Source organism: Tachysurus vachellii, chromosome 14 (assembly GCF_030014155.1).
Source record: "Tachysurus vachellii isolate PV-2020 chromosome 14, HZAU_Pvac_v1, whole genome shotgun sequence".
Taxonomy (NCBI): domain Eukaryota; kingdom Metazoa; phylum Chordata; class Actinopteri; order Siluriformes; family Bagridae; genus Tachysurus; species Tachysurus vachellii.
The window spans coordinates 13,474,670-13,488,651 of record NC_083473.1 but is presented as its reverse complement, the minus strand read 5'-3'; the positions used below and the strand labels follow the sequence as shown (position 1 = coordinate 13,488,651).

The 13,982-nt window shown below is 38.7% G+C and overlaps 2 protein-coding genes and 2 non-coding genes across 6 annotated transcripts; all 4 read right to left on the bottom strand.

Annotated features, from left to right (window-relative positions):
- Nucleotides 1-1,065: 1,065 nt before the first annotated feature.
- On the bottom strand, nt 1,066-6,482 carry slc25a3b (solute carrier family 25 member 3b). Of its 2 annotated transcripts, none has more exons than XM_060886586.1 (8): nt 6,343-6,482; nt 5,859-6,008; nt 4,586-4,710; nt 3,755-3,934; nt 3,109-3,290; nt 2,412-2,584; nt 2,099-2,209; nt 1,066-1,621 (listed from the first exon to the last, which is right to left on the bottom strand). In XM_060886586.1, exons 2-8 carry the CDS (start codon nt 5,995-5,997, stop codon nt 1,461-1,463), a joined length of 1,071 nt encoding a protein of 356 aa, XP_060742569.1. In that variant the 5' UTR covers nt 5,998-6,008; nt 6,343-6,482; the 3' UTR covers nt 1,066-1,460. The 2 variants fall into 2 exon arrangements, with proteins under 2 accessions (XP_060742569.1, XP_060742568.1); XM_060886585.1 differs by lacking the exon at nt 4,586-4,710 and adding an exon at nt 4,341-4,468.
- Nucleotides 1,686-1,898, bottom strand: LOC132857597 (small nucleolar RNA SNORA53). The gene has a single exon (XR_009649591.1). It is a non-coding gene; the product is annotated as a small nucleolar RNA SNORA53 (small nucleolar RNA).
- On the bottom strand, nt 2,814-3,040 carry LOC132857598 (small nucleolar RNA SNORA53). Its single transcript, XR_009649592.1, has one exon. It is a non-coding gene; the product is annotated as a small nucleolar RNA SNORA53 (small nucleolar RNA).
- Nucleotides 6,483-6,857: 375 nt separating the features above from the next.
- tmpob (thymopoietin b) lies at nt 6,858-12,956 on the bottom strand. Of its 2 annotated transcripts, none has more exons than XM_060887015.1 (7): nt 12,741-12,956; nt 12,202-12,471; nt 11,989-12,109; nt 10,706-10,882; nt 9,416-9,513; nt 8,574-8,674; nt 6,858-8,460 (listed from the first exon to the last, which is right to left on the bottom strand). In XM_060887015.1, exons 2-7 carry the CDS (start codon nt 12,427-12,429, stop codon nt 8,082-8,084), a joined length of 1,104 nt encoding a protein of 367 aa, XP_060742998.1. In that variant the 5' UTR covers nt 12,430-12,471; nt 12,741-12,956; the 3' UTR covers nt 6,858-8,081. The 2 variants fall into 2 exon arrangements, with proteins under 2 accessions (XP_060742998.1, XP_060742997.1); XM_060887014.1 differs by having other exon boundaries at nt 8,574-8,677; nt 12,741-12,954.
- Nucleotides 12,957-13,982: the final 1,026 nt, after the last annotated feature.

Sequence of the window (13,982 nt, the reverse complement as noted above, 5' to 3'; positions counted from 1 at the left end):
GAGGAGAGAAGTGAGGAGGGCTGAGTCTCAGCGACTCCACGCCTCCTCCACTGAGGACTGTGTGTAGTAAAACAGTGAGCCTTGTCGGCAGACAGCTAATGGTGTTACTGTAATCCCATGACACTTTCTTCCAGTGAGACCTGCTCTGTATAACAAAGACCAATGAATAGCATTTTGAATGGCTGTTACTCAAATTCTGGCCTTCACAAACTGACAAAGAAATTCACTTAACATTTTTTAATTATATTGCATTTAATCCTCATGAATTTAGTCATTAATTTAGAATTAATTCTCATAAAAATAGGACAGAGGGTAGGAGATCTTAAATTCAGGGTTAAAATAATTCCAGTTTGTAATACATTATGTAAATTGCAGAATACACCAGCGATTCTGAGAGTGGGATCCATGGCCCAAAATTCTTTTTAAAAAATTGTTTATAGAATACATTTCTACTGAGGGGGTCCATAAATGTAAAATATTCAGGAACCCATAGTATAAATAGTTTTTATTTTTCCCAAGAACAGATGAACATTATACATCATATTTAATCTAGCTTGTTTTAAGAATTGTCAGATTTAGAAGCACAAGGATTGAATAGCACATAAATCAAGTCTTTAAATCCACTGATAAAAAGGATAGCCTGTATTTTGTGCCATTGGTTATTTGTGTTGCTTATGTAAATCGCTTTTTATTTCAAATGAGAATCTCTTGCTTTATAGAGGACACAGATTTAATGGACTAAAGCCAACCAGGTCAGTTTTTTGAATATAATTTGCATGGCATGCCTGTACACAACACCTCAAATCCATATTCATGAAAAGAAAACCTTAACTTCTTGAGCTGCATAGAATTGTAGCTTCAAGGACAAATTTTTCTTTTTTGACTAAAAGGAAATTTCTGAATCAAAATGATTGTAACCAAGTACCTATTAAACAAACTAAGTGCAAAATATCTTCCCCCATTTCTTCTTATCAAAAAGACACTTTTAATGTTTTATGAGCTAGTCACTTAGATACCCATAGTGCTGAAGCATAAAAACAGATCAAGGAGTTCAAGACAATGTAATATCATCAATAGTGGACATTCTTTATTTCATCCCTTGTACTTGATAAATATTCAAATAATGCACTGTACTCCAAAGAGTGTGAACTTGGAATACTTTTGGAACAAAGGCTGGATATCAGTTATTGTAGTTGAGGACAATATGTGCAAAATGACATTAAAACAAAGAGACAGCCTCACACATTTCAGGTCGTCTTTTTAATCATACTACTGACAAACAGTTTAAAACCAGATGGAGTTCACTCATGTCATAATTGAAACTAAACCTCTATACATAGAGGAAATCCCTCTCAGTGTCCAGATGACCAGAGCAGCAGCCTGGGAGGAACAGTGTAGCAGTGGGAGCTTAAATACAGAAAATAGGTGGGAACGTGATGGACAGAGGAATGAGCAGTTCTCTACTCTGTAAGACCCAGCTTCTTCTTCAGAGACTCTGGCATCTCAGGGGGAGGGGGACGGGGCAGGCGGAAATACACCTTCACAGAGTCATAGATGAACCACTGCAGGGCGGTCAGGGTACCGATCATAATGATACGGGCCACTAGACCCTTCCACACTCCTGAAAAGAAACAGCACAGTCAGAGGAAACCAGCAATACGGTCTATTCATCCCATCTTAAAGTTCTTGTCCGCCCTCCAGCTTGTCTACCCTGGTGAAATCCACTAATGGGAGCCAGGGTAAATACTGGGCTGAAGAAGCAGGTAGACTGCTCTCACACACCAATGACTCAAGCACCTCCAACTGTACAGCCAGAAAAGCTGTTGAGAGTCTTCTATCTGGGAGCTGTGACACTCAGAGATGGAAGACTCCCCAGAGGTGGATCTAAGGAGTGTGTGGTCCATGTAACCCAAACACATTACACAGTATGAAAAGCAGGGCATTTAAGTCAGAAACTTCATTTTGATCTTTCCAAATTACATAGCCAAGTCAAGCTACAGTAGGCAATCTTATACCAGGCAGACATCCTTGTGGTATACATTTGCTTAATGTCACTTTTTTAAGTGTAAACGTTAAAAGTAGAATGTAAAGTACTCACCCTTGGGCCCAAGCTTTTTCAGCACTTGAGCTGCTGTGCTTCCCTTCTCCTTGTTCAGCACAGACACCACAGAGTCGGCAGGGTGTGACACAATGGCACAGAAAACACCAGCTACACAGGAAGATAAAAACCACAGCAGTCAATATTCTAATACATCTTTACACCTACCTCTAATGCAAAACAGCAGTTGTGGCACACATGATTTAAGCTCATGTTTATTAAAATAAAAAAACAAAGAAAACACTGAGACAAAGCAATAAAGTGAACCTAGTACTAATAGCAGTGTAACATGGCTATAATTAGCTAAGCTTACCAATGTAACCAGCCACAAAGGTGACGACCAGCTGCTCTGGCTTGCTGCACTCGCTGCGGGGTTTGGGTACCACATACTTGTAGAGCAGCTCAACTGTGCGCTCAAAGCAGGCAAATTTCATCATGGTGTAGGGGATCTGCCTCATCCACAGAGGAACCACCCCCTTGTAGAAACTGCCAAAAGGAACATGGAAAACAAATTTCTCAGCTGCCAGAGATGTAAATGCTATTTTTTTTATAATTGCAGCCGTAGAAAGCAACCTGCTTATAGTATTAGCACAAAATCTGGAACCATATACTCAGGATCTGTCAGCTACAAGTTTAATTCAAACACACAACAAAAAACAAAAGCCTCAAGATAGTATGAATCTTTATCTACAAAGTGATAGACAGCTTGGTTTATTGTGTCCGCCCTCCAGCTCGTCTACCCTGGTGAGGTCCACTGTGGGAGCCAGGGCAGCAGCTTGGCTGAAGGAGCAGGTAGACTGCTCTCACACGCCAATGACTCAAGCACCTCCAACTGTACAGCCAGAAAAGCTGCTGGGAACCTACACCCTGGAGCTGTGCTCTCAAACAAGCAGCAGCACCAGAGCTGAAGGATTCCCCAGAGGTGGATCTAAGGAACGTGTGCAGCAATTTTGCTCAAGACCATGTTTTAATCCTCGAAAGTCTTTTGGAAATAAAGAAAGGATACTTACGCCCAGAGACCCTCCTCAGCGTACATCTTGGGGGCACACTCCCTCAGGGTGTTAGCATAGCCAGGCTGGGTCTGGATGCGCACTTTACATGCCTCCATTGGAGCCAGAGCTATATCAGCAAAGAACTCAGCACTTGCAGAGGCTGCAAGGTACAGAGAGGTTCTCCACATGTAGGCATTTTCCTGTTTAGGCAGAACAAGGAACATTAAATTGTGGCCTGATTCAGACACAGACACAATTTGGCCACAAACTCATTGTAGACTAATTTCTACTTTGAGACAAACAGACAAACACAAGCAGTCTGCAGCTTAACAGTCAACTTGGTATTTGCTAATAAATAAGGTTTATAAACCAGGTTATACTGTGAGCACACCAAATTGACACTGGTTACCTTTTAATGCTAAAAAGTACTACTTTGTGTGCAGTGGAATTTTAGTAAAGATTAATGTATGCACATTTTTTCTGTGCTATTGTTATCAGGAACACTAAGATCTTTGTTGGTAATTGTATTTGTTTGTTTTTATTCATTTTTATTTAAATGAATAAGTGAACAATCGGACAACAATTTAAAGAAATGTACAGACAATTGTGAAAAGGGACCACTAGTTTTGTAGTGAGACTAGGTTGTCCCATCAGAGGAACCCACCTCTCCCAACAGGTCACCATACGCAATCTTGAACACCTCATAGAAGCCAAACTTGCAGAGACCCTGCATGGAGTATCCAATGAATGTTGGCGCCCAACCCTTAGCAAGCCCCCGCATACCATCTTCCCTGATTGTGACTGAGAATCCATTAAAGATGCTCTTGTACTTCGCAGGGTCCACCTAAATGAGACATTCAATTAGTTTAGCTGCTCCTTGAGTACATATAGAAACATGAAAAGGTCACTTTCATTCTGTGAACTGGTTGGTTATGATAAGTGCACACCATGTTACAAGGTTGATAATGGAATACACATGCATTTTAAAATGCCAACAGAAAATATGGTTTTTAAATGATAATTTCATTGATGATCAGTAGAACAATTACATAAGAAGGCATGAAGTGACCCAAATGCAACCTTTAATGCAAATGCACAAAACATACTAAAAAGGTCAGATTGAACTGTTCTGATCAATTTGTTAGTAAATACCAATATGGTTATACAAATATAGGTCTTTTATTCATGCCTGCTTAAAATAAATAAGACATCAAGTTAAACTTTTCTTTCCCCCTCAAAGAGATACAGACCTGAAGCCGACATTTGACCAAGTCTAGGGGCACTACAGCGGTGTGTGTGATACCGCAGCTCAAGATGCCCCCAAAGCCGCAGAGTGCGTAGTATTTTGATGAACCAAACTCACAGCTATCACCAGAGTCTGTTATATGAGGAACACAACACACACATGCTCATGCATCACAACACAATATGTAACATGCTGGGTAAGTGCCAGGGCCACACACTCCACATGACTAGTATTCATGCCCAAACAGACCTGCATCCTGCATTTAACCAAGTCAAGCGGCACCACCGCAGTGTGTGTGGTGCCGCAACTCAGAATCCCACCGAAGCCACACAGGATGAAATACTTCTGTGAGCCAAATTCACAGCTGTCTCCCTCTGAAGAGAAACATGGCATTACAATCATCAGACACTCTTAGAATGTCTATATAAAACATTACTGGAGCACCTCCGAGAAAATAATACTTTCATCCATATGATTTTAGCTAAACTAAACTTGACCGACTGCTTCTGGTGACCCAACAGAAGGGACAGGTCATGGAGAGGTCATTATAGAACAGCAAAACAAACTCACTGACCTTTAAACCCTATCCTCACCCATTCGATCATTGAAAATCTACTTTAAAAGGTCTTAGACTGTGTCATATTAGAAAACTGAATATCCAAAAGAGGATCCGAAAGTACTTTTACAACCCAGACCTCTTGCCAAAACTACTACAACATACATTTTAATATGCTGGGACGAAAAGTTCCTGTAACTACGGTGTAGTTCATGTTAAATAGGATCCCCCAGTTTCGAAACGAGCCAATGGCGTTGCGCGTTGTTAACAAGTCCAATATCTCAGACGGTCATGTGCGGGAGACGCGTTAATGGGAACGCGCTGTACTCTAGGACACTTCGATATTTCATATTCAGTGGCTGTGTAGCATCACATATTACTGTTAAACAAAGCGTCATAAAGTTTCCCCCACGATTTGTACTATAATCGGTTGACCCAACTTTGTCCTTCGTTGCCCTCCGTGGAAACTCCAACCAGGCCTGGAATCTTACTGGCAAAAAAAACAGGCAGTCACAAATTATTAAGAATCACACGAAACTATAAACGCACCATAAATGACTAGTAAAGGGAAGAAAATGGGAAATTACGGTTTTGCACTACCTATCTACACCGGCTAGCTAGCATGCTAATGCTAAGCTACTATATGACCATTTGCTAATGTTAGCTTGCTAACGTTAACATTCTGACCTTTAAATTGCGACCTCCAGTGCAACGGACGTCCACTGAAGCATCAAGTTAACAATTAAAAACAGAAATAGTATAAAAACAAACAGCACTGATGAGGTATTAAGTCACTTTACTTCATTAGTTACAACAACTAGAGAAAGAGCTTAGAATGAATTGACCCACAGCGGCTATGCTACAAGCTTTAAATTAGCAACATTAGCTTGGAAAGAAAAGAAGAAGAAAAAAAAAATCAGTGTTTTCATTGTAGAAATTGAAACCTCGTGATTTCTGGCAACCCACCAGCCACGGAAGCTGCTGCCAGTCTGCGGGTCTGTCCGTTAGCGGTAGGTTGTGAAGGTTCCTCCGTCTTGTGCAACGTGAACAGCGGGGCGCTGAACGGATTCGCCCGCGCCAGGTGTAGCAGCGTGCTGGGAAACATCGTGTCTGTAGCTAACAACCAAAGTACAAACCAAATAACTGACCCAGCTGATATAAAAAATATACAATAACCGACTAAATATTCACAGTGACAACTAAATAAATAGACGGCGTCATAACTGTGTGGCTTATTTGCTACGTTACACTTTTCAATGACAAACGGCGGCGTTAGCTTCAGCGTTAGCTTTCGGCGTTAGCCTGCTAGTCAGGAACAGAGCAGTAAATAAAAATAATCTAAAGAACAAGCTTAACCGCCGTAATAATATTAAGAGTAGGGTTAATCTATGAAAAAGTAAACAGTCACAAACAATAACAGAAAGATAGCGTTGTATTAAAAAGTCCTTACATTTAAACACGTCGCAAAATGGCGCCTCCGTCTTCCTCTACCGGCCGCTCGTAGAGAACTCGAGCACCGCACCGGCGCCTTCTAACCGGCCGCAGAGCAGCGGAAGCGCCTACGTCACCTGCCCTACTGACCAATCTGATTCGACGACGGTCAGAACCTCATTAGAATTTTTATATATATATATGTGTGTATATATAACAATGTAATAAAATGTACTTTTTTCTTCATTGCAAAACGATTACTCAAAGCGTGGTCCAAACTATTCCAAGTCATGAAACAGATCTTAAACATGTATAAGATCTGACAGGCTGCTGCAGTGCACTTTACTGCTGATGAAGGTCAAACTAAAGTGAATGACAATGTAAATTATATACTTTCTGATATATGGGAAAGGACCATTCATAGGTTTACAATCTTAAGCTACAAAAACAAACAATGGAACTTATCACATCAACAGGGAGACGGTAAACACAAACTAAACTATGTAATAAACAGAAGACGTAAAACGAGTTCAGTTGTTTTATATATTTTTTTTATTTTGCACAATTGTGTATTTAACCAAAAGATAGACACTCCAGAATGAAAGTTACAGTTAACCGTTAAGATCCTATTAGCTGCCCTGTGACAAAGTGCAAAATTTATTTCCATTTTTAAAAACACTTTCTGCCTTTCAGACAGCAGGTTTAAACTTACATGTTTGCTGTAACTCACTGGCACATACCATTCCAAAGAGCTATGGTTACTTGTCTTTAAAAAGGTATTTTTAGAAGAAGAAAAAAAAACATTAGAAAAATATTGCAGTTAAAAACTCAGACATTTTTGAATCCATATAGTAAAATACAAAAAAAAGTTTATACTGAATGTATTTATTTCAACTAAAAATGTTCTACACTACTTCATGTTTGTCCAACAGACACAAACGTGACTTTCTGAAGGTGGATAAAGTTTGTGTTAAGACGACAAAGTATACTTTCACGTAACATAGATAACATACTCAAGTCGTCAACCAACACAAAACCAGTGATTCATCAGTGAATAAAAGTCACAAAAAAGATGGCAGAGTGTGTAGAAGTGTGAAACAGGGTCTGATGTAGAATCAGCACAAGTGGCACTAAAAGCAAACTGCATAACTGATCAGGTAGTCTAGTAGTTTGGGCACATTTCCATGCTACTATACAAACGAACAGAAACAAAAAGATACAATTACCAACAAAGATATCTTTGCTATCCTGATAACGATAGTAATCAGCACAGCAAAAAATATTTACATACAATAATCTTTACTAAAATTCCACTGCACACAAAATAGTACTCTTTAGCATGCCCCAGTTTTTTTTAAACTCACATTGTGATGAGTTTCAATGCCTGTAATTAACACATACTAATGCCCTGTAGAAAAGCATTTTGTTGTTATCTAAAACAATTTTGTCATGTAGTTTGTCTAAATGGACTACAGGAACCATACAGTGGCAATTGTTTCATGATACAAGGCTACAAAAATCACTATTTCTTCCTGTTCTTATAACCTGCTACAAAACAGTAAAAAAGGCAAGGTGAAAACACAGTTCACACAGTTTAAAGACTAATAAAAACACACAAATGGACATGACTTAAAAGTTGGACAGAAATAATTATAAGCACAAACCCTGCCAATATGTTGATCCTCCAATCTATCAGATGGGGATGTGGCTCAAGTCTGAGAATCAAGACAGCTCATGCAACACTGGGAGAACATGTATTCACTTGCTCCCAGAATTCTCCTCCTGGCTGATAACACCAATTGCACTAAGGAAGGGCGTGACCACCCTGTCCTGTAAGAAGAGCACGCAGGAGTCGATCTGCTCATTGCTCACATTCTGAAAGACATAGTAAAGTGAGGCAGCCAGCAAAAGGAACACCAGCAGTTTGAGCCAGATGGAAAAGGAGCGACGGTGTGGACGCAGCTCAGATTGAGGAGATGAGATTGATGGTGCATGAGATGGAGTGCTGTGAGTGTGTGTGAGTGATGACTTGGTGGTTGTGAACACACGCTGGTGTAAAAAAGACTCCTCTGGCCAGAGGTCAAGCGGCAACGCCGAACGCCCAGCTGCCCCATGAATAGGTCGCCGACAGGTAGCACTGTACAAAAGCAACAGTGTGAGGATAATGTCATAATATACAACCACTAATCTTAACCAAAATTTTATACAGAGATTTGCTAAGTCTGAGATTATTTTAAGATTTACACTCACCTAATACCTGTGGGTGTTGCAGGTTCATTAGGGAAGATTTCTTTTAAAATATCACCTCTGTCAGTAAATGACTGCTCATCAGTTGTTTTCGTCTCCTCTACCTGCTAAAGTCGTCACAAATTGTATAGTCAAGTCAGTTGCTGGCACAGTGGCCTTATTTACCAACAGTACCAAGAGACAAAGAATAATCATAGAGGTTATTAAAGGATGCTCGATATTTAAAACAAAACTGGCAAAAGCAATTAAAAAAAAGACCATTATATTAATATTTTGATAGTATTCATTATAATTTTATTTGCAGTCAAATAAATGTACAAATTATTACGTTCTAAAAGATATGTTCATTCTAGCAATGTTGTTGATAGATTTTGCGAAACATGACATGATTTTCTCTCATATTTTAAACCAAAATTTGTATATTTAAAATTGGTTAGCAGGTGCATTTACAAAGTATAATTATCCATAAGAAAAAACACCTTCATGGTTTGTTGAGGTCTCACACACTCTTCTTTTCCTTTATTGCTTGCACAGATTTGAGCATCAATGTCTATTTCAATAGCAAGCAATGTGTTCTATAATGAAGAAAGTGTGTCCAAAAACTGGTGAATTTCCACCTAGCTGAGGATTTCCTAAATACCAGAGTACAGTTCACTCAGTTCTGTATGGACACATTACTCAGCTTTCCAAAGATCGCTCAGTTTCCAAAAAAAAAAAAGAAAGAAAAATTGCATATCAATTTATGTGAATCTTCTACTGGATTATTAATTCATTAATTAATTAATTCATTCTAGCAGCTTTGTAGCACTACAGCACTTATTCACTAACGTCACTCTGTACTTTACCTTATTGCTGAGCCGGCTGCTTGTCCTGGTGGTCACTGGTGTTTTTCCTCGGCTTCTAACAGGTTTTGGTGCTACAGGAACGGGCTCTGGTTCAACATCTGCAAACAAAAATATCAGAAATAAATACATGGAAATCAAGAAAATTCAATTGAAAATGTATGAAAAGCACTGTTAACTACCATCCAATTCAACGCTATTGACTGTTTGAATTACTGAATTCACTGAACTTCTTTTCATACTTGCTTAGAATTTATTATATTATGGTGTTAGAAGACTCTAGTCTTATCTTTTTCCATTTACAAATAAACGTTTAAAACAGGGGTGTCAAACTCAGGCCCACGGGCCAAATTTGTGTAATTATATTTGGCCCGCGAGATCATATCAAATGTGCATTACAGCTGGCTAGCCGCATGTTCCGCTAATACTACAAATCCCAGAATGCCTTGCCACTGTATTGTCGCGTAGTCACGAACAGCAAGCGCCCCTCATTCTCTGTTGACAGTTGTTAACAACCATGCTACAGTCACATCGGGCAAGTTAACTCCACCCTCCACAAAAATGGGCCAACGAAAGATGGACAATAGGAGCTTTCAAGACAGGTGGGAGGCAGATTATCTGTTCACGAATATAAAGGACAGACCTGTTTGTCTAGTGTGCGGAGCTACTTCGTCTGTAACGAAAGAATATAACATAAGAAGACACTAGTCGAAAAGTTGGATTTTCACTGAATTAAATTATTATTTTTGGTTGTTTTGTTGTTGGTTTTGAAAAAGATCCACTTCAAAAAGGAACTTAAAATGATACAGTGTGAGGCATAATTTATTTTATTTATTTAAATAAGAAATGAACTGATGTGTCTCACCACTGATGTGTCTTATTTCAAATTTAATTTCTTATGTGTTTGTAATATCAAGCTCTGGTTGTTCCAAATCCTGTGTTCAAGCAAAACTAAAGTTTGTTTCCATATGAAAAAAGGTTGAGCATTACATATCAGTTGTAGTTAATTTTTCAATAAATATTCAGTTTGGCCCGTGACTTTATCTCAGTTTTATATTTTGGCCCACTGTGAATTTGAGTTTTACACCCCTGGTTTAAAACTTGAATTTCCAGTTTTATTATAGGAGAAGCATAATAAAAAAAACAAAATCACTGTACATTTCTGTTTTGAAAAAGCAGTTATTCCACAGCTGATATTATAGGGATGTGATTTAGGAGGAACAACATAATTCCAGTGATTGGTTTAAAACATACAAAAAAAACACAACAGACATTAGCCGCAAATGTTCCAACCTTCTTCCTTGTCGCTGTACTGATCCTCCACCGTACGTGTTTTGCCATTCTGACTTCCGTCTGCCTTCACAGGTACTGACTCTGGAACTGCAGTCTCAGGTTCAGGGGATGTGGTCTCTGAAGGAGGTTGATCTAACAGCTTTTGAAGTCTCTTCTCATAAAGTTTACGAGTTGAGGCTGTTGCACATGAAGAAGGAGGAGAGAAAAAACACGATAACCACAAGTGCTTTGCCATTGAGCAAATATTTCACTGAAGTAAACTATCTACTGGAGTAGAATAAAATAAACAAGTATGAAAATCTGTACACACTGACTTCAAATGAATGAAACCAATTTTAAAGATAAAATATTTAATGTGAGTTCCTTAATTACTATGTATCCAAAGGATCAGAGTGCATGCTTTTGTCAATCAAAAAGATTATTCTGAATATAATTTAAATACATTCATTTTATTCTCTTTTGCAGTTTTGCCAGTCAGTCAGTCTCTGGGTCTTTTTTTTTGTATGTGTACTCCATTTCTATATTAGGCCCTCACCATTGGTAATGGTAATCTATGGAAGTATTTTCCACATATTATACAAAAAGACTCGCAAATTGTATCTGCAATTGTGTTTACTATTTGTGGATGCATAAATTAAGACAGTCGAAATGATAACTAATTTGCATTTTCGCATTTATTTTACCAACCTACAGTGTCTGGCACTTTCTCTGACTACTTGTAAAGAGAAACACACACACAAAAAAAAAGAGTGCATTTACAGGCAGTGTTCATGTTTGTATTTTGACATTTTGCAGTTTTCATTCGATTGTACGCTTCCACAAATAGAACATGCTATTGCAAATACAGTTTGTGATACCATAAGACCTTTAAAAAAATTGCATAGAAAATACTTTATTAGTAGTAATATTATTTGACACTTCTGATCTCTTTGTCTGAATACACTGGACATTTTTAAAACCCCTTTTTTCCTAAACTGCAAACTGTTCAAGGTTTTAATCAGTTTGAAATCATGCCTTAAAAAAGTAAAAGAAAGAAAGAGAAAAAAAAAAGGGATTTTACATTTCCAGCATTTGGCAGACACCCTTATATCCACAGAGCGATTTACATGATCCCATGTTTATACAGCTGAACAATTGAGGGTTAAGGGCCTTGCTCAGGGGCCCAAACAGTGGCAGCTTTGGTGGACCTGGGATTCAAACTCACGACCTTCTGATTAGTAGCTCAACACCTTAATCACTACGCTTAACATGCTCACTTTTGTACCTGTAGGACAGAAACCTACCGACTATAGGACCAGGATTGATGCCATACTTCAGTAACTGATCCGTCAAGTCTCTGTCGGTCAGACTGGCGACTTCCACCTCCTCCTCTTTACGAATCTTATCCGTCTTTTTTGTAGCTTTCTGCATATTAACCACAAAGCGAGAGATTATCTCGACGATTGAATTAAAAACATTCTTGATTTCTTAAAAAAAACAGAAAACACACAACTTACCTTCCCAGATCGACTTCTGTTCGAGATCACCGGCGTTATTTCGTCGTCACTGGAGAAAGTATCAGCCTGAGAGTGTTTCTTGTTCAGGACGGTCAGGTGTTTGAGGTAAAGTTGGACGTAGACGTCCTTTCTGTGCTCGCCGGTGGGAAGAGGAACGTCGTTCGCCAGCAGCTCGCTCTTTAGCTTGTCCTTTGTGAGAACGGACGGGTCTTCGAGGAAATCCGCCATGTTTTACCGGCTTGTTTCCAGACCAAAGTAGACACAGCTTATCTAATAAAAAAGCCAGTTGAGTTTAGAATAAGTACACCACAATACTGACGCACACAAACACATCTTAAAGAGTTAATGAACTTGCGCCTTTGTTGACAAAACGTCAAACCGCTCACAGATTTACGCGGCAAACCACTTAATGTTACTCTTTACTCCCAAAGAGGGCTTGTTACCGCCACCAAACACCCATGAAATCATAATAATAACTAACACGTAGTGTGTTGTAAGGCTTTGTTTTATTTACACATAATAAAAAACAAAATAACTACCTCTGTTTAGCTTGCTGTATCCCGATGGCCCGTGCGCGCCTCAATCTGGCACATTGAATAAAACAAGCCCCTATTGGCTAGTTTGGTTTAGTATCGCGTTCCGGGATTGGTGCAGAGCAAACGACCAACCGCCGCATAAAAGAGCGCGATAATGGATTCGGTGTGTTTTCTTTCGTAACAAACCGGTTCGGTTTTGAGCGTCTAGACGTCTGTAAGAGACGCAAACCACGCAGGATAAGATGTTGCGTGAGGGGTAAAAAAAAAAAAATGTAACTCGCAGCCCCCTGTACGAAACTGTTTATGTATCTTAGGGCTTTTTTATTCCCCTTGACTGCCGTGTGGAACAAAACAAAAGTTCCTCAAGATGGCGGCCTTCACCGCTCTGAGCCGAGCTGCTGCTATTGTACAGTCTTATCATGCAGTTCGGTCTGTTCTGTCACATGCCCAACATGATAAGGCTCTTTGTACATGAAGCATTTATGCCAAGGCTCAGATACTTAAGATTTAAGGACAGATACCAAAAATATTGTTTTCTATTTAAAAAAAAAAAAAAAAAAAAAAAAAAATATATATATATATATATATATATATATATATATATATATATATATATATATATATATATCAAATATAATAATAAAAATATATGGATTTTATTATTGTGCTCTTTACAATTTTATATATCCGATTTTATATATCCTTTACAAGCTCTGTCTGAATGAACGTCTACTAAATAAAAAAGTACAGACATTAGTAGTCGTTCATTCAGACAGGGATTGTAAAGGATATCATCAGCATATCCGTCGCCTATTTGCTAGAGGAATGGGAGCACAATAATAAAAAAAAGTGCCCCGTGGCTAAATTACAGTAGTAAATGTGAATATTTTGTTCATCCAGTTGCTTGAGACAGTAAGGCAATGCCCAATTTGACGATCTCGGAGGCTCACAACTACCTTTACAGGAAACAAGTCCGTAATGTATTTTAAGGATGTGAGAAATGATTTTGAGTACATAAAAGCTGATGTAAAGCCAAGACAACGCCTGAAAATGTCGTACCATAAAGCTTGGGTTTTAGTGTACAGACTTCAGGGTGCATTACGGTGAAGGTCAAAAATAAAATAAGATGATGTTGATTATTATTACTTACAATTAATATTAGGCAAATAGCAGCAGTGTCCGAACTCTACTAGTGTTTTATAGCTACCAGCCTAAGGAGGTAATTTCAGGCTCCTGACTTTTGCT

Coding starts and splice junctions, on each gene's coding strand:
- slc25a3b (XM_060886585.1), bottom strand. CDS start 5,997: ATGTTTCCCAGCACGCTGCTACACCTGGCGCGGGCGAATCCGTTCAGC. Junction 3,935..4,340: donor TGGTCAAATGTCGGCTTCAG/GTCTGTATCTCT, acceptor TGTCTCATTTAG/GTGGACCCTGCGAAGTACAA. Junction 3,291..3,754: donor ATGGTGACCTGTTGGGAGAG/GTGGGTTCCTCT, acceptor CTGCCTAAACAG/GAAAATGCCTACATGTGGAG.
- tmpob (XM_060887014.1), bottom strand. CDS start 12,429: ATGGCGGATTTCCTCGAAGACCCGTCCGTTCTCACAAAGGACAAGCTA. Junction 9,514..10,705: donor GTACAGCGACAAGGAAGAAG/GTTGGAACATTT, acceptor TTTTGTTTGCAG/ATGTTGAACCAGAGCCCGTT. Junction 8,461..8,573: donor GCAACACCCACAGGTATTAG/GTGAGTGTAAAT, acceptor GCTTTTGTACAG/TGCTACCTGTCGGCGACCTA.